This window comes from Schistocerca serialis, chromosome 5 (assembly GCF_023864345.2).
Source record: "Schistocerca serialis cubense isolate TAMUIC-IGC-003099 chromosome 5, iqSchSeri2.2, whole genome shotgun sequence".
In the NCBI taxonomy this organism is placed as follows: Eukaryota; Metazoa; Arthropoda; class Insecta; order Orthoptera; family Acrididae; genus Schistocerca; species Schistocerca serialis.
In genome coordinates this window covers 290,970,870-290,998,060 of record NC_064642.1, presented here as the reverse complement: position 1 = coordinate 290,998,060, position 27,191 = coordinate 290,970,870, and the positions used below count along the sequence as shown (strand labels likewise).

The following is a 27,191-nucleotide window of genomic DNA, read 5'->3' as shown; positions in this document are numbered from 1 at the left end:
GATGGTATATACCTCTCAGGAACCTTAGGAAACGTAAAAAAAAGACAGCTGTGGTGTCTTCTTCCTGTTGTTGGTGCAATTTATTGCGCTACAAACGCTCCCGCTTGTAAAAACCATTGTAGAAATCAAAATAAACAACCACTATTCGCTTTCACGAACGCGCCGAACTCACAGTTTAAGTTACTGACCGCTTGGGGCGCTGCTGGCGCGGTAGGCAACAAAATCGAGGCGAAGTGTCGCGACTGTTATGTTAGACTGTGACTATATCTAGAGAGCCCATGCATACAGAGAATATAGGCTCTCTAATGACGTCGTGACCGCAGAGACATCTATCAGTGCCTTCGGTGGTCTATGGTCTACAGCAGTTCTCTGGCGAAGTGCTACTTATATACATTTCGGTGCCGCTTCGGAATCCACATCATCTTTGGAGTTGGACGGATATTCGAAAGGAGGCGTTGTTACTGAGGGAAAGGTAGAAGAAAAATGGTACGTCCGTTTAAAGTTTTTTTTTTTTACATCTGTGTTTTGCGTGAGATTGGATTCAATTCAGTTCTCGTTCCGTAGATCCCAGATTAATATAATAGTAGTGGCTGTGGAACACGTTAGGAAGTATAATATAAAACATAGAACATTTGAATAAAATACTCGTTTCCCAAATCAATTGTCACTAGACTGTCAAACTTCGTAAACACTTTACAGTAAACCGAAACCGCTGATATTTGCAGAAGTGATAGACTGTCAGAATGAAACATTGTTATCCACTTTTAATAAAGTTATATGCAAAATGTCTAATGTGTGTTGTTGTGTGCAAGTACTGTCATAAATGAAACCTAACAAACATTTTATTTAAGCTGGTCTAACAGTCCCTGCTAAGGTATTCATCTCTGGAGTGGTAGGATTTGTCTACCGAAAAGTCTTTCAAACTACGTCTAAACTGTGCTTTATGTGAAACCAAGTTTTTAATGGTTGCTGGCAATTTATTGAAAATGTATGTTCATGAATATTGGATATCCTTTTGGACCAAGGTAAAGACCTAGTCTTTATGAACAAGAGCTGTTGGTTGGAAACAAACACAATATTTATAACAACTTTCATTAATTTATAAGTATACTGAGAAGCAGTGGTTAGAATACGCATTTCCTTGAATCGATTGCTATGTGGTTTTGAATTTACACTGCAAATGAGTCTTATTAAATGTTTTTGCACCCTTAAAACTTGCTCGGTTTGATGAGTCACCCTTAATATGATCCTATGATTTAATAGAATAAAAGCAAGCAAAGTATGCAAGGTTTTTTTTCACCCACATCTAACATCATTCACATTGCAAATACAGACTTGTTTGGGCTCTTCAGCAGTTTGGTGGTATGCCATTCCCAGGTGCTTTTATTATAGAGGTGTAGTCCAAGAAATTTAAAACTGTCGATCTCTTCTATATGCATGTCTTCATATGTTATACAATTGCTGGGAGGAAATTTGTACACATTCTGAACAGCGTATAGTTGGTCTTGTCGAAGCTTAATGCCAGGTGAGTTAGCTTTAAACCATTTATTAATATCGTTTAAAATTTGATTAGTAGCCATTACTAAATCTGTACTTTACGTGCTGTTTATTGCAATGTTTCTATCGTATGCAAACAAAACAGGCTTAGCATCTGGCAATGTAACAGACAAGTCAATGACACACTGTGTTTCCTATTAGTTAAGTAAGACTCGAACCATTTTGCAGCAATGCCAATGGCACCATAAAATTCGGGTCTAGTGTAGCAGGGGATACAACCCGTCGGCTTTGGACAATGACGTCACAAGTCGCCAGAGAGCAGTTTACCATTTTCGCTTTTGCTGTTATGTTTCAGTTTCGTTTTTTTTTACTGATTGCTTAATAAAGTGGATCTGTTTATTCTATCTCGTGAGGATTTTTTTTTTTTTTTTAAGCCAAAAAACACTTATCAGCCACTGAAGGGAGCTACAACACTAAGAAGAATTGCTTCTCGATTGGCGACTTGTGACGTCATTGTCCAAAGCCGACGGGTTGTATCCCCTGCTACACTAGTCCCTAAAATTCTAATTTGACAGTGTGTGATGATATGTTTTTTTCCTTTGCTGTATATGTCGTTGTTCGAAGACTTTGAGTTCAGAGATTGTGAATTAATATGAATTAATAGATATTGATAGCCCATGTACACATTAACTTAAGTGCATTACATCTGTATTGCAAATTTGAGTGCTTCACACTTGTCATTACAACAGTTGTTGCTGCTTATGTAGCGTCTGTTAACATGTAAAGATCCAAGTAATTAAGCTGAATAATATGTTAGAGGGGATCAAAATATAAATTATGTTTATTTGCAAGAAATTAATCCATTGCTTGTGTTTAAAAACGGATGTGGTTGTTCTGCTGTCATTCACGTTGACTCTGTCACACTCTTAATTGGCTCGCAGAGTAAGTCGAATTGGGGTGGGGAGGCAGATTGTGAAATCATTCATTCATAATAACAAATTATGTTTCTTTTTTTAAGTGAAAATATTGTAGCAATATTTCTAGTCATCAGTGTGTTCAATATCTCAACTGAATATTATGTGAACGCATTAGCTTTCTCAATTAAGGTTTTTGTTGTATGTGAAAAGCTTCAGAAAATTTCTGTGAAAATGTAGAAGTGCAGTATTGATAGACCTACTTATTGTTTTATGTATTGGGTTAATAAACGTGTGTGTGTGTGTGTGTGTGTGTGTGTGTGTGTGTGTGTTTTACTGTATCTGTTGTCAAGAATTTAAACTAGGCCAGATGTGACCTATACTCTATAAACATTTATCTGCAGCATGGGATTGAATATAGATTTCAAATTACTGCATTTATTAGTAATATTAGCCCTACATGGCATTGTCTTCCTTCCAGCAATTGCCATTTGAGTTCATAGAGCATCTCCATTGCACTTGCTTGTTTATCAGAGCTACTGGTGCCATACATAATGGCCCACCTCTGAATTGCTTCAATGTTTTTCTTCACTCTGACCTTTTGGGATCCCAGACACTCAAGCAGTACTCAGGAATGGGTCACAGTAGTATTCTGCACCCTGTCTTCTGTCCAGGTTAACAGACATTCCTAAAAGTGTCCCAGTAAACCCAGGCAATGAGTATGCAGCCTCCTTTGTGGAGTTATTGCAATTCCTTAATATTCCTGCCTATAAGCTTGAGTCTGTCACCTGCTTTACCTATGACTGAGCCTATGTGATTGTTCCATTTACTATCTTTGCAAATTGTTAAACCCAGGTATTTGTATTAGTTGACAAATTCCAGCTGTTAATCGTTGGTAGTGTAGCCATAGGATACGAACTTTTTTCATTTTGTGAAGTGCACGATTTTACATTTCTGAACATTTTAAGTGATTTGCCTCTCTTTGCACCACTTCGAAATCTTATGTTCTGACTGATTCTTTTTTTTTTTTCTTTTTTTTCCCCTCCAGAGAGTACTTCATTATAGATAACTGCATCATCTCCAAAAAGTGTGTGAGATAAGTATTAACATTGTCTGCATGGTCACCAATATACAATGTGAACAGTAAGGGTATCAACATCTCTGGAGCACTGCTGAAATTACTTCTAACATCTTTTGATTACTCTCCATCCAGGGTAATATGTTGTCCTCCATGCCAAGAAATCCATAGGTACACACAAACCTAACTTGATTGCCATATGATTGTACTTTAGATAATAAGCATGTGTTTGGTAATGAGTCAACTGCATTTCAGAAGTCAAGGAACACTGTACTATCTATCTGACTGCTTTGATCAATGGCTTTTACGGTGTCATGAGAAAAGCAGGGGTTTGGAGTTCATGTGATAAATATTTTCAGAATCTTTGCTGATAGGCATGAGAAGGTAATTCTGTTAGATATCTCAGTACATTTGAGCGTCAAAATATGTTCAAAAATTCAACAAGAAGTGGATGTCAAGGATATTGAAGAGCAGTTTTCTGGATCAGTTTGGCTGCCCTTCTTGTTGACTAATGACTTTTGCATACTTCTACCCACTGGTTGAATTTTTTTATTTTTATTTTTTAGGGATTTTCAATATCTTATAATTACGAGGATCTAACTAAGCTGCAGATGTGGTATAGAATCTGATAAGTATTCCATCAGGCTGTAGAGCTTTCAGCTGGTTCTCAACATCAGTGGAAGTAATATCTATTTCGCTCATCTTACCATTGGCATGAGAATCTAACCGATTCTGGGTTTTTAAAGGAACACTTGAAAACAGAGTTAAGTAGTTCTGCTTTTGCTTTGCTACCCTCCATTTAAATTCATGTCACATCCGTGAGTGTCTGGGTAGTAATTTTGGTGCCACTGAAAGCCTTTGCATATGACTAGAATTTCCTTGGTTTCTGTGAAAGATCTTCAATCATAATGTTACGGTAGTCATTGAACATTTCACACAATGCCCTCTTGACAGATGAATGTGTCTCATTTACCATCTGGGTATCCATAGCATGATGCTTTGTTTTGCATCTATTTCTTTAGTGGTTTTTTTCAACATTACTGCATACTATAGATTGTCCCTCCCATCATGAATTGTTCTGCTGGGTACATATCTGTCCAATGCATGATCATATATTTTTTTAAACTTGAGCCATAGTTCACTAAAATGCTTCTATCATGAACTAAAATTTTCATGTTCCTCAGTAGATGTGAGATGTGACAGTGCTGCTTGTTTATCTGGTTAACTGAATCTTTCCATTTGGTTTAAATCTAATTTGGTAATCATAATTGTTAAAACTGCTTCGTGGTAATTGATACTGGCCTTATTGTGAACATCCTCTTAGAGGTAAAGTCTGTCTGTCACCATTAGATGCAAAATATTTTCATCTTCAGTGGGATTTCAAACTGTATATTGTAGATAGTTTTCAGAGGAGGTATTTACTAATGTTTTGCAGGATGTTTCTTCACACCCTTTATTGACAAAAATTATCCCAGTTGATTGTTTGGCAGTTAAAATCTCCTCTAACAATTTGAGTTGTAGTGAGGAACTTACATACTAGTGGACTGAGGTTGTCTCTTAAATATTTTTTGTTGCATCTGGAGGTTGATAGAAGATTCCAGCTACAAATTTATGATTTATGTTGACTCGTGATAGAGAGTCGTGCCAAAACAGTTTTGCAGGCAGCTTCAGTTTCTGTCTTGCTGGATTTGAATTGGTCTGCTGTGACAGATACACCACCTCAATTTCTCATTAGCCTGTCCTTTCAATATATGCTTAAATTTTCCCCAAAATTATCACTGCTATCAAGTTTGGGTTTTACCCAACTTTCTTTACCCTGTTGTGTGAGCTTCACTGCTTTTTAGGATCCTTTAAAACTCTGGCACTTTGTTGTGAATGTTTCAGCAACTGATCACTAGGATTTTAATACTCTTGCCTGCATGGGGCATTTCATTTGAGTTGATTAGTACTTTGTCTCCTCAGACATAAGCCTGTATCCTCCTAAACCTGAGGTCAGAGTCTTAATGACGGCACTGTTTCCATGGGTTTAGATAACATACAATTCTCTTATGTTGTACATATTGGGAACAAGTTAACTTAATAACATGAAAAATAATTATCCACAGTGTGCTCACCACACACTTTTGCAGATGGTTACAACCCTGGCACTGCTGCTAGGCCTCTGTTACAGTTTCATGTCTTCCTCTCTGCCGGACTGAAAAGTAGCCTTAGAGCCCCCTCATGATAAATTCGGAAAAAGAGCTGAGACATTAGTATTATGTGCTGTCAAACTTCAGTGTAAGCTTTTCCTACAAATACTGTAGACTGTTATGCAACAGAAGTGTTAATGAACTAGATTAGATTTGTACTTGTTCCATAGATCATGAATATGACACTTCGTAATGATGTAGAACGTGTCAGGTTAATAAAAGGTGTCTGTACAAGATATTACATTACACAAAATATTACATGACACTTAATTTTTTGTGGGGGTGGGGAAATTATCCAAAAATTCATTTAATGAGTAGGAGGAATTGCCATTCAGAAATTCTTTTAAATACTATATGGCTATCTGTCAGACTTTACATGCTATTAGGTAAGTGACCAAAGACTTCTATGGCAGCATAATTTACCCCTTTCTGAGCCAAAGTTAGATTTAACTTTGAGCAGTGAAGATCATCCTTTCTCGTAGTGTTGTAGCCATGTTCACTGCTATTACTTTTGAATTCATTCTATTTGTTAATAACAAATTTCATACGTGAATATATATATTGTGAGGCTACAGTGAAGATCCCTAGCTCTTTAAATAAGTGTCTGCAGGATGAGCTCCAGCAATTATTCTGATTACACGCTTTTGTGCAATGAACACTCTTTTACTCAATGATGAGTCACCCCAGAATATGATGCCATACGAAAGCAGAGAATGAAAATAGGTGTGGTAAGCTAATTAATTGAGATGTATATCGCCAAAATTTGCAATGACCCTAATAGTATAAGTAGCTGAACTGAAACGTTTCAGCAGATCTTCAGTGTGCTTTTTCCAGTTCAACCCCTCATCAATGCATGCACCTAGAAATTTTGAGTATTTTACTTTAGCTACAGATTTCTGATCAAAGTCTATATTTATTAATGGTATCATTCCATTTACTATGTGGAACTGTATATACTGTGTTTTGTCAAAGTTTAATGAGAGCTCATTTGCAGAGAACCACTTAATGATTTTCTGAAAAATATCGTTTACAATTTCATCAGTTAATTCTTATCTGTTGGGTGTGATAGCTATACTTGTATCATCGGCAAAAAGTACCAGCTTTGCATCTTCGTGAATATAGAATGGCAAGTCATTAATGTATATTAAGAACAGCAGAGGACCCAAGACCGAACCTTGCGGCACCCCATTCTTGATTGTTCCCCAGTTTGAGATATCACCAGTTTTTTCATTTTATGTGAACTGCTCATTTCAACTTTCTGCACTCTTCCAGTTAGGTATGATTTAAACCATTTGAGCGCTATCCCTTTCATACCACAATACTTGAGCTTATCTAGAAGTATTTCATGATTTACACAATCAAAAGCCTTTGAGAGAGCACAAAAAATCCCAACGGGTGCCTTCCAGTTACTCAGCGCATTTAATATGTCATTAGTGAAAGTATATGTAGCATTTTCCGTCGAAAAACCTTTCTGGAAACTAAAATGATGATTTGTTAAAACTTTATTTTTACATAGATGTGAAGCTACTGTACAATACATTACTTTTACAAGAATTTTGGATAAGGCAGTCAGAAGGGAGATTGGGGGGTAGTTGTTATCGGACGTATCCCCTTATTTATGCAATGGTTTAACAATGGCATACTTCATTCTATCTGGGAAAATAACCTGCTTCAGAGAGCTATTACATATGTGGCTAAGAATCCCACTAATCTCTTGGGAACAAGCTTTTATTATCCTGCTAGAAATGCCATCAATTCCATGTGAGCTTTTATTCTTGAGAGTTTATTATCTTCCTAATTTCAGGAGGAGAGGTGGGTAGAATTTCAGTTGTATCAAATTGTGTGGGTAAGGCTTCTTGTCATGAAGGTTTAGATCCTATTTTCTCTGCAACATTTATAAATGATTATTCAAAAAGTTTTCGACTTCCGGCTTGTTTGTCAAGTTTCCATTTGCTATGATGATAATGCCGTCGTCCTGTACTCTTGGTTGCCCTGTCTCCCTTGTAATAATATTCCAAATTATTTTGATTTTGTTATCAGAGGTATTAATCTCAGACATAATGCACATGCTTCTGGACATTTTAATAACCTTTCTTAATGTAGCACAGTAGTTTTTATAATACAGAGTGCATTCATAAGCAATGCTACCAATTTTTTTCTGATGCAATGGTACACCACTGCGTGTTGTAACCGGCTGGGCTAAGTGGAGGGGGGTCTTAGCTTCAAAACGCTCTTTGTCTCATTCAGCTGCAAGCTGCACCCCCTGTGGGTCCGGGGTAAGAATAGGCCCGAGGTATTCCTGCCTGTCGTAAGAGGCGACTAAAAGGAGTTTCAACCGTTTTGGCCTTCCATGTGATGGTCCCCCTTGGGGTTTGACCTCCATTTTTCAAAATTCTACAGAAGTACGAGCCTTTTGGTGAAGGACTCCTTACGTGGTGTACCACTGGTCCTCAGTGCACTAAGACCTTGGCACTCAGCATTGTACCGGCGTTGTAACCATACCCACTATTCCTCAAATTGGGCCTAAACGCCTGATGGGTTGTACAAGTTACGCCCATAATGCGTCCCCATCTGCACCTACGATCATGATGGACTTTCCATGGCACCAGAAATCCAGCACGGTAGCCAGCCCGTTGTGGTGGGGTCGTCATGTACCCTCTAGGTTGTAGCCCCCTGACAACACAGGGATCGTACTGCCGATACCTGAGCTGCACCTTCCCCACGTCGGCCAAGGAGTAGATGCCCGTCTCCTTGGGGCATCAGGACTCCCGGCAACGGTCATCCTGCCAGGTGGCCCTTGCTGAGGCTGGGTGGCGCCCGTGGGGAGAGCCCCTGGTCGGAGTGGGTGGTATCGGGGCGGACGTTTCGCAGATGAAACGTCAACACGTATCAGGTCGCTCTGCGGCCGAGTCTTTCAAAAGGAAAGGTACTGTCTCTAGTTCTGGTTCTCCTGCCCTTTCCCCCTTGGTCACTCCCTGGGAGGAGGGACAGGCCCGCCGGCTTGGGGCGAAGTACTTCCCCCCGCTATTTGGTCTGTTCTCGAACCGATGGGGGGATGTTTGCCACCTCCAAGCCCATGTTCTTTGTTCAGCACATGGAGGACATCTTCGGGGAAATCGAGGCTCTCAGTAAGATGCGTTCGGGGTCCGTTCTTATAAAGACCACCTCCGCCACACAGTCGGCGGCGCTCCAGGCATGCGACCGCCTAGGGGATATCCCAGTGTCCATTGTCCCGCATCTGGCACTAAATAGGACGCAGGGGGTTATTTTTCATCGGGACCTCCTGCTGCAATCTGATGAGGAGCTCAGGGCCAACCTGGAGTGCCGAGGCATGCATTTCGTCCGGCGAGTCCAGTGCGGCCCCAAAGACCGTCGCATCGACACCGGGGCCTTTGTCCTCGCCTTCGAGGGGGACGTTCTCCCGGAGAAGGTAAAGGTGATGTGCTACCGGTGCGACGTGCGACCTTACGTCCCGCCTCCTATGCACTGTTTTTGGTGTTTGCGCTTTGGGCACATGTCGTCACAGTGTGAGGCTGAGCCCCTTTGTGGCGATTGTGGACGTCCTCTTCGTGAGGAACATACATGCACCCCACCACCTCGGTGCGTTAATTGTCCTGGCATCCACTCGCCTAGATCCTCAGACTGCCCCGCATATCAGAAGGAGAAGAAGATACAAGAACTCAAAACTTTGGATCGTCTCTCTTATTCTGAGGCCAGGAAGAAGTATGACCGCCTCCATCCCGTGCCGTTGACCACTTCATTTGCCTCAGTTGTGTCCCCTCCTTCTGCGGTATCCTCACCCCTATCCTGTCCCCCCTCCGCCTCCTCCACCCATCCGGGGTCTCTGCCTCCGCCTCCCAAATCCCTCCCTTCCAAATCCTCCTCCCCCGTGGCCCCCGCCCCCTCTGCCCCAGGGGCCACCCTTCCTCCTCCCACCCCCTACCCCCCACCCCCCCACGCTGCCGCCTGAGAAGCGATCCTCTTCTCAGGCGTCCATCGTGGAAACATTACGGACCCCAGCTTCCGAGGTCCGGCGTTCCAAAACGGACCCCGCGCGTGAGGACCTTCTTCGGGTCCAGCCCACCACTCCTGTGCCTCCTCGGACTTCCAAGAAGGCCTCCAAGAAGATGTCTCTATCCCCCTCTCCACCCCGGCGCGTTTCGTCTGACGCTCCATCCGTGAGTCGCTGCTCCCGACCGTCCTCAGTTTCGCCGGGACGCTCTGCTGCCAGGCGCTCAGCTGGCCTCTCGTCGGCAAATGATGCTGCCCCTCCTACACCACCAGGGACAGCAGCCGCAGCTGGCGACGACTCGATGGAACCAGATCCGCCTCCCGCCGGTTGTAGCGTTGTTCCCTCGAAACCTGGCCCTCTGCGGCCGTCGAGGTGACCAGCTCTTCCCCTGTCTCGTTCCCCCTCTTTTTTGACAAGCGATGGCCTTGTTACATTGGAACATAAGAGGTATTCGATCTAATCGGGAGGAATTACAACTGCTCCTCCGCCTGCACTGTCCGCTCGTCCTTGGTCTCCAGGAAACCAAGTTGCGCCCGACTGACCGTATTGCCTTTACCCACTATACTTCGGAGCGGTATGACCTCACCCCTGTGGACGGTATCCCAGCTCATGGTGGGGTCATGTTGCTTGTTCGGGACGATGTCTATTACCATCCCATCCCATTGACCACCCCACTTCAAGCAATAGCTGTCCGTATTACTCTTTCTGCTTTTACTTTTTCAGTTTGTACCATCTACACTCCATCGTCATCCGCTGTTAGTCGGGCTGACATGATGCACCTGATTGTTCAGCTTCCCCTGCCGTTTTTATTGTTTGGCGACTTCAATGCCCATCGTCCCCTTTGGGGCTCTCCTGCATCCTGTCAAAGAGGCTCACTTTTGGCGGATGTCTTCAACCATCTCAATCTTGTCTGCCTCAATACTGGCGCCCCGACTTTCCTCTCGGACTCTACTCATACCTACTCCCACTTGGACCTCTCGATCTGTTCTACCACTCTTGCCCGTCGGTTCGAGTGGTATGTCCTTTCTGACACCTATTCGAGCGACCACTTCCCCTGTGTCGTTCGTCTCCTACACCTCACCCCATCCCCACGTCCTTCGAGCTGGAACATACCGAAAGCTGACTGGGGACTTTACTCCTCCCTGGCGAACTTTCCGGACCACGATTTTCTCAGTTGTGACAGTCAGGTCGAATACCTCACTGCTGTTATCATCAATGCTGCCGAACGTTCCATTCCTCATACTACCACTTCTTCACATCGCGTTTCCGTCCCCTGGTGGAACGAGGCTTGTAGAGACGCTATCCGTGCTCCGCGACGTGCTTAACGCACCTTTCGCCACCATCCTACGTTGGCGAATTGTATTGGATACAAATGACTCCGAGCGCAATGCCGTAGAGTCATCAAAGACAGCAAAAAAAGCTTGTTGGGCCTCTTTCACCAGCTCCTTTAACAGTTTTACTCCCTCTTCTGTCGTATGGGGTGGCCTGCGCTGGCTGTCGGGCATTAAAGCCCACTCCTCGGTACCTGGCCTGACCTCAGGTAATGAGGTCCTCGTTGATCCTTCGGCCGGTTTTTCGCGGAGGTTTAAACCTCCGCCCATTACCACCCTGCGTTCCTTCCCAGGAAAGAGGCAGAAGAGGCTCGGCGACCTTCCTTCCACTCGCTGAATCTGGAAACTTATGATGCCCCCTTTACTATGCGGGAACTCGAACGTGCTCTTGCACTGTCCCGGTCCTCTGCTCCGGGGCCAGATGCCATTCACGTTCAGATGCTGGCACACCTTTCTCCGGCGAGCAAAGGCTTCCTTCTTCGTACCTACAATCGCGTTTGGACCGAAGGTCAGGTCCCCACGCGTTGGCGTGACACCGTCGTTGTTCCTATACCCAAACCCGGGAAGGATAGACACCTTCCTTCTAGTTACAGCCCCATTTCTCTTACAAACTGTGTCTGTAAGGTGATGGAGCGCATGGTTCATGCTCGGTTAGTTTGGATTCTTGAATCTCGACGGCTACTTACCAATGTCCAATGCGGCTATCGTTGCCGCCGCTCCGCTGTTGACCACCTTGTGACCTTGTCGACATTCATCATGAACAACTTTTTGCGAAGGCGCCAAACGGTAGCCGTGTTCTTCAATTTGGAGAAGGCTTATGATACCTGTTGGAGAGGAGGTATCCTCCGCACTATGCACAGGTGGGGCCTACGCGGTTGCCTGCCCCTTTTTATTGATTCCTTTTTAACGGATCGAAAGTTTAGGGTACGTGTGGGTTCCGTATTGTCTGACGTCTTCCTCCAGGAGAACGGAGTGCCTCAGGGCTCCGTCTTGAGCGTAGCCCTTTTTGCCATCGCGATCAATCCAATTATGGATTGCATTCCACCTAATGTCTCATGCTCTCTCTTTGTCGATGACTTCGCGATCTACTGCAGTGCCCAGAGAACATGGCTCCTGGAGCGCTGCCTTCAGCTTTGTCTAGACAGCCTATACTCATGGAGCGTGGCAAATGGCTTCCGGTTCTCTGAAGAGAAGACGGTTTGTATCAACTTTTGGCGATATAAAGCATTCCTTCCGCCATCCTTGCGTCTCGGTCCCATTGTTCTCCCATTCGTGGAAACAACTAAGTTTCTATGGCTCACGTTGGACAGGAAACAGTGTTGGTCTCCGCATGTCTCTTATTTGCTGTGTCGGTATGCCTGCCGGCTGTTGTCTATGCCCGACCACCCCTCTTACCAGTCCTTCTTCATCGATTCTCTCGAACGTCAGTACGGGTTGTATGTGTCTGCCCTGCTGCCCCCCCCGGGGTCCGCTTCCGTCGCCTGCTTCGACAATTGGATTTTGCCCTCCCTACCACCTTCAGAGAGGGTGAGAGCCAGACACAACCTTGGCTCCAGGCTCCGGTTCATATTTATCTAGACCTCAGCTCACTCCCGAAGGAGGGTACTCCGGCTGCAGTGTATTGCTCACGGTTGTGTCGGCTGTGCCTTTGTCCTAGGGGCCGCCACCTTTAAATACCGGCTCCTCGACCAATGTTCCAGCTTTACGGCCGAGCTTTTTGCTCTCCATCAAGCCGTTCAGTATGCCCGCCGCCACAGCCATTCATCGTATGTACTCTGCTCTGACTCACTCAGTGCTCTTCAGAGCCTTGGAGCTCCCTATCCGGTCCATCCCTTGGTTCAACGGATACAGCAGTCCCTCCATTCTTTCGCTGATAATGGTTTTCCTGTCAGCTTTCTGTGGGTTCCCGGACATGTAGGAGTGCCTGGGAATGAGGCTGCGGATGCTGCAGCCAAGGCTGCAGTCCTCCTGCCTCGGCCAGCCTCCCATTGTGTCCCGTCATCTGACGTTCGTGGGGATGTTTGTAAGAGGCTTGTGTCGTTGTGGTGGGATGCTTGGTCATCCCTCCAAGGAAACTAGCTCCGGGCAGTAAAACCGCTCCCAACTGCTTGGACAACCTCCTCCCGACCATCTCGGCGGGAGGAGGTCCTTCTGACCAGGTTGCGGATTGGGCATTGCCGGTTTAGACACCGCTACCTGCTCTCCGGTGACCCAGCCCCGCAGTGCCCTTGTGGTCAGGCATTAACAGTGCGCCATGTTTTATTGTCGTGTCCCCGCTTTAGTCAATCTCGTGTTGTCCTGTCCCTGCCATCTACTTTACCGGGTATTTTAGCTGATGACGCTCGAGCAGCTGCTCATGTTCTGCGTTTTATAACTTTGACTGGCTTGTCCAAAGACATCTAACCTTTTTACTTATTTTATCTACATCTTTGTCAGGTCTTTCTGGTGTCCCCCCCTCCCCTTGAGTTTTACTAGATTCCATGTGCTCTAACAACAGTGACTGGGCGCTAATGACCTCAGTAGTTGAGCGCCCTTAATAAAAAAAAATAAAAAAAAAAAGCTGCAAGCTGCCGGAGAGTCAGGACATGCGTTTCCATCAACCCCATTTTGAGTTTATGCAACACACAGTGCAATGGATCATTTTGTAGAGCAATGGTATGGTATCAAATTTTGCGTTAAACTTGGGAAGTCCACCACCGAAACGTTTCCCATACTTCAGCATGCCTTTGGGACTGATTGCTTGTCCAAATCACAAGTTTACCGATGGCACATGGAGGGCCAAGAGGAGATCACCAACGAACTTCGCAGTGGACGGCCATCAACCGCACGAGTCGACGAAAATGTGATGCGTGTGCATGATTGTTTGAACTCTGACAGATGGCTGAGCGTTCAATTGATAGCACAAACTCTAAACATGTCAAAAACCGTTTTTCGCATTGTGACCGAAGATTTGAACGTGAGAAAGGTGTGTGCCAAACTTGTCCCAAAAGTGTGGACCAACAAACACAAGCACATGTGAGTGCTTCGATCCTGAGAAATGTTGGAAATGTGTGAAAATGATTCTCATTTAGTAAACTCGGGTATCACTGGTGATGAGCTGTGGATTTTTGAGTACGGCCCTGAGACAAAAAGGCAGAGTTCAGAGTAGCAGACCCCATCATCGCCCCATCCCAAGAAGGCACACATGAGCAAGTCCATTATCAAAGCCATGCTCATTGTCTTCTTTGACGTCAGAGGCATTGTCCACCATGAATTCATACCTACCGGAACTACAGTGAACTCAACTTTCTACTTGGAAGTGCTCAAAAGATTGAAAAGGCGGGTCTCACAGTGCCGAAGTGACATCAAGGACACATGGAAAGTTCACCACGACAACGTGCTGAATCACAGTGCCTTCATTGTCAACGACTTCCTGGCCAGGACCAAGACCCGTTGGTTTCCCTACAGTCCTGACCTAGCTCCCGCTGACTTTTTTTTGTTTCCTCGGTTAAAAGGAGTCATGAAAGGAAAACATTGGGACACGATTGAAAGCATCCAGGCGCATGTTACATCAGCTCTAAAGGACATTCTGGAAAAGGCATTCCAGGATGCCTTCCAGGCATGGAAACACCACCTCCAGAAGTGTATCGACGCAAGAGGGTGCTATTTTGAAAATTTTTGATTATTTGTGTGAATATATTCAATAAATGATTTTTTATGAATTTGGTCGCATTACTTATGGAATGCACCTTGTGTTTGGCTGTTTCTGGGTCCTTACTCTTTCTTGTTGTTAGATACAGTTCCCCTTTGTGGTTACAAGGTATTTTTATTCCTTTAATAAGCCAAGGTTTTTTGCATGGTTTCTTATAGTTGGATTTAACTACTTTCTTGAGGAAACAGTTTTCAAATTCTCTTAAAAGTGTATCATGAAATAAGTTATGTTTTAAATTAGCATCGGGTTCCTTGTACACCTCGTCCCAGTCTAACTGCTGAAGATTTTCCCTGAAATTTCTAATTGTTGAGTCATTAATTGAATGTGCAACTTTGGAGTGCAGTTTTGAATTACTGAATGGAGATATGTCATGTACTGTAACTAGCTGAGCACCACATCAGAAAGGCCATTCTCAACAGGACAAGAATTTAAGTTTTCAAACTTATCTTGGTCTATAAAAGTGTTATCTATCAATGTGCTGCTGTCCTTTACTACCCGAGTAGGAAAATCAATGACAGATGTCAAATTGAAAGAAACGAGCAAGACTTCCAGGTCATTCTCCTCGTGGAGCTCTTGAGGTAATTATGTAGTCTGAGTTGTTAAAGCAGTAGAGGCATACCCTTTGACAGCTCTTTTGAATAAATGTTTCATGTCATTCAACTTCTTGCGCAAATTGTTATATGGTTTCAATCAGATATAAAATGCTTTTTAGAGTTTTCATTTATTCCCTTGGTAAATGTTAGTCCAAATTAATTTGTTCCACGATGACGTGTGGAACTATTTGGACACATTTGTTTTTTTTCCTCCTGTATACTACAGACTGGTAGATAAACTCATTTGGTACAGTAAGGATACTAAGTTTTTGTAATATTTCTTTACTATTTTGGGTTATTCTTATTACCCTTTTCTGCAATTTGAAAATCGTATCCCTGTTTTGTGTGTTTGATCCTCTGAAAATAATTCCCAACTCCCTGAGGGTATAACATGCTCTGGCGGTTTCCGGTTATTAAGGGTGGTACTGGTGTGCAAGACTCGCACTCCCCCTTGGTTATTGAACTTACTTGGAGTTGCTTTGCTGATCTTTTCCGGATAGCTGGCTGCGATGTCCTGCACAACTTCTTCTCCGAAGATAAGAATCTACTTTGGAGGAATTTTTTATACTTTTAAAATAACTCTGTACACTCGAGAATACTTTGAACTCAATCTCACATTGAGACTAGAGTGGAGCATGCGTTTGACTTACATATTACGAGGCATTACCAAATGCTTAAGTCTTGACTTGATACAACAACAAATCCATCAAGGTGGTTATATAACTGGGGATCCTAGCGCCATTAAAACAAGTAAGACTGCGTATAATGACAAGATAACTTACTGCTACCTCCACAAAAGCAGTATGACCTTGATATCAGTGATTTGCTGCAACTGTTGGTTGTCCGCCATGTCAAGATGAGTATGCTGTAAGTACTAAACTATATGACAGTATAAGAGGATGAGAACAGAATACAGGATAGTAAAAGACTACAAGAGAATTTGGTGTGGGAAAACGAAGATGAAAGTAACACCGAACCCACCTCGGGATCTGACGGTCGTCACTCCACCCGTTAACACAGAATGTTAATGTCCCTGGGGAATAATGTGACTCCGCCCGGATCCCATGGATCTGCTCTAAACCTCGCTTGAGCAAGTGCAGACCAGCACTTCTCATCACATTTTGTGTGGAAGTCTCCCCTCTACAAAACAATTACCACTTTACTAGTAAACACTACTTTCTGTGAGTCTACCCCCTTCTGTATCTTATTCTGGATAAGTGTAAATTCCTTCCACAAATGGTCTATGCAGTTTTTAGTATAATCAAGTTCGGACGCTAAATGTGATGGAACGTTGCTTGTTTTCGCCCTCTCAGCAACTTTCTGGTCGTTTAATTCCTCTACCTGTTCCTCCAGACTGCGTATATTTATGGTATCTGAGGTTGCTAGCTTTTCATTAAAATTTCTCTCTAGCACACCTACACGAGTGTTGACCCCCTGCAATTTGCGATTGTACAATAGGAATCAGTTTGTCTTGTCTTTCAACGGTATCTTTTAAGGTACGTAATCTGTGTTTCACTGCGTTGAATGTAACATTACAAACACTTTGAAATGACCCTAACCTCTCATTAAGATCAGACTGTATATTGGTACACTTGTCCTCAATATCAAATTCTAATCTCTGGGTCAACTTCTGAAATTGATCATCCTGCTTTTGGTTAAAGTTCATAAACATTTGATCCATTTGTACAGTTAAAGAATTACTTAATTCATTCTTTAAATCTACTCATAAATTTTCCACTTTATCATTTAACATCTCAAATTTAAAATTTAAAGCTTCACTCTGTGCTTACAACTTTTTACTTAAACTAGCACTTTGTGCTTCTAGTTTTGCATTTAAAGCAACATTTTGGTCACTTAGTTGTGCTTCTAGTTTCTCACTTAAAGAAAGATTTATATCACTTAGTTCTTGTCTCTCTACATCTAACTTGGTATTTACCGGAGTATTCACTGAGTCTAACTTCAGACTTAAGCCCTTAATTAAATTTGCTACTTCAGTTCAGTCTGGTGTGACCTCAGTCACTGTCATTGCCATGGTTGGTTCTACAGTTTCTGTAGGTTGTTGTTCCTTCTCCAGAGACCTAATTTTCTTCGATCTTGCTATCATTAAAAGAAATCACCTCTGTAAATAAAGACCACCTTAGTTTATATTCAAATAGTTATTATCTTGAGCTCACCTGGCATAGGATTGTAGGCTGTGTTGGTGTGGTGTAAAAATCGCACGGGTGTCAGCAGCATGAAATGTTGGTCGTGGTGTCGGCGGGCACGAAGTCAGCAACTCAAACAGCAACCAGCTAAGATGGCGGGCTACTGTGACTGCGTCGGCATCAGCTGGTTACTGCGTGTGTGAGGATTCCTTCATCCCCACCACCAAATCTTCTTAATCGAATCTTGCAGACCAATTTTTTCATCTCGTTATTATATGTTACTATGGAAACTCGTAACTTTCATCTCAATCTTCTTCAAAAAATTCCTCTTGTTTGTGTCCTACTCACATTGGTCCCCATGTTTTGGTGGTTTCCAGTGATGAAGGGTGGCAGTGTGGTACTGGTATGCAAGACTCACACTCCCCCCTTGGTTATCGAACTTACTTGGAGTTGCTTCGATGATCTTCTTTTCTGAGTAGCCAGCTGCAATGTCCTGCACAATTTCTTCTCCGAAGATAAGATGCTACTTTGGAGGAATTTTTTATATTTTTAAAATAACTCCATACATTCGAGAATACTTTGAACTCAGTATCACCGTATTTTCATCGCACATAGCAGTTTTCATACAGCTAAAACATTTTTCATAAGCCTGACACCTGCTGGTCCGTCAGAAACTATCACATTCATTTTCCCATATATACAGTCTACAAACCTCTCAATGTTTAACAAGACAACTGTCTGGACCTTACGAAAGTAAGAGAGAATGAATAAGAAATGGTCTTTTCTCTTCTTTCAACAACATTCAGATATTGACACACTAATGTATGCTGGACACTTTGTAGGAGGAAAAGCATTTGAAAAGGAATGATTAGATTAAGAATGCGTAGTGGGACTATGAGTTGTGGATTTGTTAATGGATGAAGTTAATGCTGATATTTCATAGAAGTTGGGAACTGTTTCCTATTTTTGCACTGAATGAGTTATTTTTTATTTTTATTTTGTGGAATTGTGTAGTATTTACACTGCAGGTAAAACAAAAATTGTTGCAGATACGTTTCATACTGATCCAAAATCGAGCTGGCAAGACTAGATTGGCCAAATGGTATATGAATTTTGACGATGATGAAAAGCAAAAATTAATTGAAGAAGTGCATGCTGTGGTCACCGTAAGGGATGCCAAACACACCAACTTTGTTGAGGTTTGTACACTGACTCTAAACATGCTCTATAACAGCCCTGTGACAGACTTGGAATGAGTTAATATGCTTAATTGACCTTTAGATTTGTTTACCAATTCTGCTCTGGTAGATATCATAATTTTTGCATTTTTAGTTTTCATGATGTGTATAAAAGTCGTTGGGATTTGAAGACTTTTGTGCTTTTATAACTACATCACGAAGTTGTATATCATTAGTGAGTAATTTATTTGCTCCATTTTTCAGTTTCGAAACTTCAAAATTGTGTACAGGCGATATGCTGGCCTTTATTTCTGCATTTGTGTAGATGTGAATGACAATAATCTCTGCTATCTGGAAGCTATTCATAATTTTGTAGAAGTATTAAATGAGTACTTCCACAATGTCTGTGAGTTGGATCTAGTCTTCAATTTCTATAAGGTATGGATTTGTTTCTTATCCAATAAATGAATTTAATCTCTTTTTTACTGTGCTTGCAGATTACTTCTGAAATATTGCTTGTATACGTTCAGAATAGGAAACTTCCATGTCTTACAAACTTGTTTAACATTACAGGTGTACACAGTTGTGGATGAAATGTTTCTAGCTGGAGAAATAAGAGAAACCAGCCAGACAAAAGTTTTAAAACAGCTCCTGATGCTGAATTCGCTGGAATAAGCAAGACTTGTGTGTTTCAAATAATTTGTAAATAATCATGTAAACATTTTTGACATATATTTGTGTGCCAAGATCTGACAGTTGATTGTTGGTCATATATAATTTCATTGTTATACATTCCTTTAAGTTTAAGATATTTTTTGAAGTACAGAAAAAGCAATATTATATTCTCTTTATTAATACTGTTTAATTCTATTAAAATGTTCCACAGAATATACTCGTGAAGTACTACTTGTTCCTTTTTTGAAGAGTTATGATGCATTGTCTCACAGGAACAGCAGTTTAGATAGATATGACTTCTGACTGATATTCATTTTTTTCCGTGCTCTACGAACCTTAGTGGTCAGAAAAATGTGTGAAGAGTATCTCTGTTGGATATATCACCAAATTTAAACCATTTCAAATTAAATTCATGTAACATATTTATAACTCCACATCTTAATCAGGTCCAGCCCCACCCCCATCAAATATGTAGACAAATCAAACACATTGCCGTCCACTATGGCTGTGCCGGAAAAGCAGCACTGACACTGAGGCAGTCACCGTGTTGTAGCCCTTCATAAAGTGAACAAGTAATACCCAAATTCATATGCATAATGACTACTGTATCTCTAGCTTTATTTGTATCTTAATTTGTTGATATATCAACAGTGGTTTATGAAACATGAAATGAAATGATCGAAGTTGCAGTATAAATTATATTGCTCTGTTATGTTTAGATGTAAGCCATTATAAAGTATGATACCACTTGTGCTAAACGAAGTAGTGTAACAACTAAGCAAATCAACCATGGATCAAATTCCTCTTCTCTTGCCTTTGGCAGGTTACTCCTAATATGATAAACATCTACATCTATACTCCGAAATGTGAAGTCCGTGGCATAGGGTACTTCCCATTGCACCAGTTTTAGGACTTCATCCCATTCCATTTGTCAATGGAGCAAAGGAAGAATGATTGCTTAAGCCCAGTGCTTTAGATTACAAGAAAAAAAAAACCAAAGTCAGAATTAGTTTTAGCTTGTGATTTAGACTAACATATTAATAAAATCTTCAACTTTTGTGGTCCTGTCTTCCTCAGTTGCGTGTAATATTACGGTATATTGATAATTTTTACTTATGGGCCGTCTGACAGCAACTGAATAAAACACAATTTTAAAGGTGAAACACGTATGGCACTAAAATTGTGTTTTAGTCAGTTGCTGTCAGACGGTCCATAAGTAAAAATTATCAATATACCGTAATATTCATAAAATGTTTGGGACACCTGTTGAACTTCACATATTGCTTGTAATGACAACAGGTTGATGTGCACTACTGTGAGAATTGAACATCAATTTCCATAATTGCTAAACACACATACTAGATCTTCTTGCACATCAGTTTAAGGGTACTACATTTGAGTAGCACCATTAAGTTAGATTTGGAGTGGGTAGTCATCACCACCACCAAACAGTAAGTACATAATATATTTGGTTACAATTGGGTAATTTATATCATTTGTACCACAGTTGAAAATCCAAGCAAATTTGTGACATAAGAGAATTGAACTCTTTAAGGGCGAGAGCTGTCGCCACACATACATCTGCACTCAACTAACCACCTAATTGTGTTATATGGACGTTACTTCGATAATGATACTTACTTACCCCCTTTTCCTGTTCCTATCACAATTGAGGCATGGAAAGCCTCGATCTTGGTTAGTCTCTCGGGGGAATTCTCTCTCTTATTTTTTCCTGGGCTGCATTCCCTTTCCCTCCCTTCATGTCCTCCCATCTTCCCCTCTGTTTCAGAACTGGGTCTTCGGTAGACTTTACGCCATCAGTTGTTGGATGCCTGGTTCCTCCAAACAAATTGAGTGACCACAACCGTGTAGAAGTTTTCCCTTTGCACTTCTCGCAGGGAATCCATTGTCCTTTGTGGCTATGCATTGACCACACTTGACTTATCCATAACCATATTCTTCAACGTGAGGACCTACTTTACTACTCGACTTCCCAAATTTGGCTCCTGTGCAGTGATATCTTAAACTTCATGACATGCTACCTTGGTGCTATCAGATAACACCAAAGAAGCTGACATAGTTTTACATTTTATGTGCTAAGGTGATTTCTACTTGTCTCTGTGAGGTGGGACACTTTCGTCTCATTGACCATCTGAAGGGTTGGAGGGGCATTGCTCACCTGCTCTGGGCCAGGGATCCCATGGTAGCCTTTACTGGGCAATCTGGCCTGGCCCCTATTCTTCGCCCCTTTTTATTGTCCTTGTTCTTTTATGTTTGCCAGTTCTAATGGTTTATCTTTCCTAAACTTTTATCATCTTGTCTGTGTTTCTCGTTTTCTTGAGGAAATGGACGGTGAAGTGGTGCTGGTGGGATGCAGTAGGTGTGTCTTCCACCGCATACTGTGCTCTGGGGACTGCCAGCTGCATTATGGGCATAGTGGCTTGCCCATCTTACCCCCTCTCACACCCTACTCCTATTTCTCCTTGATTTTATCTCTTTCTTATTGTATCTTGTTGCTGACAATCAGGCTTCCCAGGATTTGCTTTTTGGAATGCTTCTTGTGAGGGCTATTCCTGGTTCAGTACTTATAGGATTAACGCGCCGATGAACTCGCAGTTTGGTCTCTCATTGCCAACAATCAACCAATCTCCTGTCTCGGTGCCCTTGCTTACATCGGCCCAGCTGTCCTCCAGTATCTGCTTTCCCATATGGTTTTGTTCCTCTTGTATTTTTTCACCTTTCCATTGTGGCATTTTTAGTGCCCCTTAGGGGTTTGACCTCCTCTTTTAAATTTTGTTTCTGTAATGTGAGCTGACTGGGGAAGAACACCTTAATTAGCACCTTCTGCCTTACTACCTCTTCCATCTTTTCTTCAATGTTGTCACCCTTTTAATGCTATATAGGTAGCATGTAGACAGCCTTTGTTTCCCCCTGGAAGGCGGGCTGTGCTCTTTACCTGGGGGGTGAAACACTTTCCCCAGTACGTGGTCTGCGCCAGGAGTGATGGGGAGACTGTCACTGCCACCACACCATAATTTTTCATGGAAACTGCTGAAGACAAGTTTGGTGAAGTGGACCCTTTGGATGAGGTGCAGTCAGGTTGCTGTTGATCAAAACTATTTTTGCCACCAAATCTGTAGCTCTTACAGTCTGCGACCACCATGACAACATCGCAGTGTCCATTAGTTCTCAATAGTCTTTGAATATAGTTCAGGGTGTCATTTTTCATAGGGGCTTCATCCTTCAATCCGATAAGGATCTCTGGGCCAATCCGGAATGGCAAGAAACTACATTATTACTGGTGCTTTTATTCTGTTATTTGTTGGGATATCCCACTGGGATAGGTCAAGGTTATGGTTTATTGATACCGCATAAAGCAGTATATCCCACCAACCACAAGGTGTTTTCAGTGTTTACATTTTGTGCACATTTTTTCCGCTGTACAGCGGACCCTGTGTGTGGTGGTGAATATGGACTCCCACTCCATGGTTGGAGCTCACGTGTTCTGCCACCTGTGTGCGTTCATTGTCATGAACATCACTCTCCACATTTGCCTGATTTCCTCTTTATAAGAAGGAAAAGAAAGTACAGGAATATATGTCTCTTGATCTTTTATCCTACATTGAGACTCTACAGACATATTACCTACCACCTTCGCCCTTTGTCTGTGACATCTAACTTTGCCTCTGCTATGGCTTTCCCTCTTGTGGAGCAGTGCTTTTTCATCTTGTTGGGATATCCTCATAGACAAGTTTCTTGTGGGCCACAGTCTTGCCTTCTTAATAATGGTTCCACTACCTATTTTAGCGCCATTTGTGGTACTTTTTCTGCCATTGATCTTTTGCTCACTTCCACTCCCCATCTCCCTTTATTATTACACTGGTTCCACACAATGACAACAACCTCCGCAATTGTGACCACTTCCTCTGGATTCCCCCATTCCCTTCCTGCCTCTTGACGGCCAGGTTACCCCAATGAGCACCCCAAAATGCAGTTTGGCCTCTATGTACTTGCCAGGTAGTGATTACCCCCCTTTGTCAGGTTGTATTCATAAAATCTTACACGACTTGGGTCCCTTGCTGGCTGGCCCCACGGTGGAGCATAGCTGTTGCCATTGCCATCTGTGATCGCTGTCAAGCCTTGCAATGTCTGTAGTGGCACCTGCCCTCCTCCGGTCTTATTACCTTTGAATGGCCTAATGCCAGATGTGTTACATAATCAGGCAGAGCAAGTTGTTCTATCCCTTCCTCATGAGTGTGGACTACTCTCTGCACCCTCCAAGGTTGCCAACTGTCATCTTCAATCCCAGGCCCTCCCCAATGGCCTATGTAGAGATCAGTGAGTTCTTGCGAAACATCTTGCAACCCATTTTGCGATGGCATCTGTGTCATCCTCATATCTGGCTGCCTTCCTCCTCCAGAAACAGCAGTCCCAAGTTTCCCCACTTACGTTTTATACCTTGTCAGGTGAAATCTTACAATGAATCTCTCACTGAATGGGAACTTCTGGCCCTCTCCTCTTCCTGCAATTCAGCCCCTGGCCCCTGCAATTCAGCCCCTGGCCCCAATTCCATCTATAACCAATTGTTTCAGCACCTGAATCCTCCACAGTGACAATATCTCCTCCGGGTATTTAACCATATTTGGGTCCAAGGTGTTTTCCCCTCACATTGGAGGGACAGTATTGTGGTTCCTGTCCTTGAACCCGGTAATGCTCCATGATCCCTCAATTGCAGCCGATCAGTCTGACCAACATCGCTTGAAAATTATTTGGATGGGTTGGCTTATTGGCTCTGTTGTGTCCTTGAAACTCGGGACCTTAAGTCCCATTGTCGGTTGGGCTTTTGGAAGTGTTGCTTCCTGATCGATGATCTGCTTTGTTGGGAAATCACAATTCAACAGGGCTTTTAGGAATGCTGCCATCTTGTCACAGTTTTCTTCAATATTTGTAAGCCCTACGATGCCGCTAGGTGCCATTGCATATTACATATACATATGAGTGATTTCTTCAGGGCACTGTTTTGATCATTATTTGCCAAAATTGTCAATCAGTCTAGGTTGGCACTATTCTCAGCTCTCTGCGGACCCAGAAGAATAATGTTCCACAGATTTCTGTATTAAGTGCCCTTTTTCCTCACTGCTAGGGACAGGAAGATATTGTGTTAATGATAACGCGAAAATGGTGAGTTTTTGTGACATGTCACAAAATTGGCTATTTTTAACAAATTGTTGTGAAATTTGGCATTTTACCCAATTTTTGGTAACATTTTCAGGAAGCAGCGATCTTGTAATCAATGTAAAATTATTGAAGAAAAAAAAAGTGTAAATCGCGAAGGTACTTGATTAAAATAACCAGTTTGTCTGTACTAGGCCATCTTCAGACAGAACAATGAGCTGAAGTTGATGATGTGTAAAACAGCCAGTTGAACTCGGTCGTTGAAACTGCTGGAGCCATCGTGGTCTAGACTGTTTTTTCACTGACCTTGTTTTTTCCCAAGCCTTGTATTAAAAATGTCGTACATCTTGGGGCAGCAGTTCACTAATATTGGTAACTTATAGTTGTCTCCCTGCTTCTCTGACTGAGTCTCAACACATCAGAAGCTCCATTATTCCATTCAGGACATCACTTCTGTTCATTGTCGAATGGCTCTGGTAATTGTGGTAGACAGCTCTTCCAAAGAAAGATGACTACATTCATGCATAGGTTTTTACAGCTTTGGGAACAAATCAAAGTTTGATGGACTTGTGACTGGGCTGTAGGGAGGATGAGGCAAAACTTCCCATCCATACTTGCGAAGTTTTTGGGCTACATGACTTCTGATACATAGACAAGCATTGTTATGGTAAACAAGTGGCCTAGCCTTGAGCAACTGAGGTTTGGTTTTGCACTTTTTTTTCTGCACAGGTTTTGCATGAAGCTACAATAATACACTGCTGTGGCACTTGTTCCACATGGGGCCTCTTATCTGTTATGATGATTCCTTCGTGATCATAAGCAGAAATCATCATTTGCTTGAGCTGTTGCTGTTGTTGTGACTATGGCTGTGGTTTTCAGTCCAGAGGCTGGTTTGATGCAGCTCTCCATGCTTCTCTATCCTGTTCAAGCTTAATCTCCAAGCAACTACTGCAACCTACATCCTTCTGAATCTGTGTAGTGTATTCATTTGTTGGTCTCCCTCTATGATTTTTACCGTTTTAATGTTACCAACTTAAAAACATTAATTTCTTCTTTTGATCCACAATATTATAAGAGTGCAGATTTGAGTCCTGTCATGGTCGCAATTTTTATAGTATTATGGCTCAAAAGAAGAAATTAATGTTTTTGAGCAGGATAATATTAAATTCATTGTTACTGAACTGGTGTGTGCAGTGTCTGTATGTCTGTGAAGGACAGTATCAGTTTAGAGAGCAGCGTCAACTACTCCCACAGCATATGTAATTTTTTTACATGTAGACAAATTACTCTCGTGGTGTAGAAGCAGCTGCCAACTCCAATGGTCGCCTGTGAAATTCTTGAAATATAGGAGAAAGAAAACTTCTGTAGGATCTTTGCGAATTGGGTTACTGCCATTTGCATTTGGTCATTCAATGATTGTCTGCGAGTGAAATGAAATGAGTTCGTTTTAGCAGAGAAAACTCTCTCTATGCTTTTGACCGTGTTACTGAAGCAGGTTCTACAGCAAACATTGACCACCAAATGTTCGAAGTCCTATGCAAGCCTGTTGTATGTTACAGTTCATCACATAATCTTTTGATCAAAAATAAATATGCGAAATAACCTTTCACATGTACCAGACTGTATTATGGCTATTACTAAACTCCACATTAATGTTGTATATCAGTTGTGAATCTCAAAAGACACAAATGATATAGTATGGCGGCTGACTGACTGTTTTATCCTGTCTTGCAACAAAGTCCAGTCACATATCGATTTTCTTACATTGCTTCGCTTGCTATGGAGCAACACTAAGTCATGGAATAAATATTTCGCTTGCGCAGGCAAAACATGCTGCCTCGTGATGATATCTTAACATTGAACCAATAACAAGAGGAAGGTCGTTGAACCAATAAGTTGATCGATTCAAGACTCCTAACTGCTAGTATGGGCCAAGAGACGTTTATACCATCCATACTGCCCTCCAATAGTAAATTGGTGATCTGTTGATGCCTCAGAACATGTCCTACCAACCGATCACTTCTTCTAGTCAAGTTTTGCCACAAGTTTCTCTTCTCCCCAATTTTGTTCGGTACCACCTCACTAGTTACGTGGTCTACCCATCTAATCTTCAGCAGTCTTCTGTAGCGCCATATTTTGGACACTTCTATTCTCTTCTTGTCTAAACTATGAGGTTCATTCAAATGAAACGTAGTCAGTGCATCTACCTTTGCCTTACACGTAAGGTGATACCACGTAATTGCAGGTATTGTGGTTCCATCTATTGGTAGAGAGACTGATGTGTGTGCACCGTTTGATGTTGTATAGCGCCAGTGTGGTTCATGCTGAAGAGAACGTGCAATGTGTCGATGGATGAAGGCTGTGTACAGTGAGCACAGTCAAAGTTGTTCCAGTGTTGTGGAATGGCGCAAATGATTCCTTGAGAGGCACGAGTTACTGGAAGACGATGCTCTTCCTGGACAGGCTCATATTGTCATCACGCCAGAAATGGTTGTGGAAGTGAATGCTTTAGTCTTGGACAACCGTGGACAAGATCCATCAGTTACTGGGTATTAGCATGGGCACCGCCCACACCATAATGCATCAACACTTGAACTTTAGAAAATTCTGTACATAGTGGGTTCCTCACCAACTGACCGCCGAACAGTGCCATACTCGATTGGCGCTATCTTCGTGTCATCTGCAACATTATCATGAGGAAGAATACGGCTTTC

At 42.4% G+C, this 27,191-nt stretch overlaps 1 protein-coding gene across 1 annotated transcript; it reads left to right on the top strand.

Moving 5' to 3' along the window:
- Positions 1–328: 328 nt before the first annotated feature.
- On the top strand, positions 329–19,482 carry LOC126480900 (AP-2 complex subunit sigma). Its single transcript, XM_050104297.1, has 4 exons — positions 329–486; positions 18,499–18,648; positions 18,892–19,065; positions 19,201–19,482. Exons 1-4 carry the CDS (start codon positions 484–486, stop codon positions 19,300–19,302), a joined length of 429 nt encoding a protein of 142 aa, XP_049960254.1. The 5' UTR covers positions 329–483; the 3' UTR covers positions 19,303–19,482.
- Positions 19,483–27,191: the final 7,709 nt, after the last annotated feature.

Coding starts and splice junctions, on each gene's coding strand:
- LOC126480900 (XM_050104297.1), top strand. Junction 18,649..18,891: donor AACACACCAACTTTGTTGAG/GTTTGTACACTG, acceptor TCCATTTTTCAG/TTTCGAAACTTCAAAATTGT. Junction 19,066..19,200: donor TAGTCTTCAATTTCTATAAG/GTATGGATTTGT, acceptor TTAACATTACAG/GTGTACACAGTTGTGGATGA.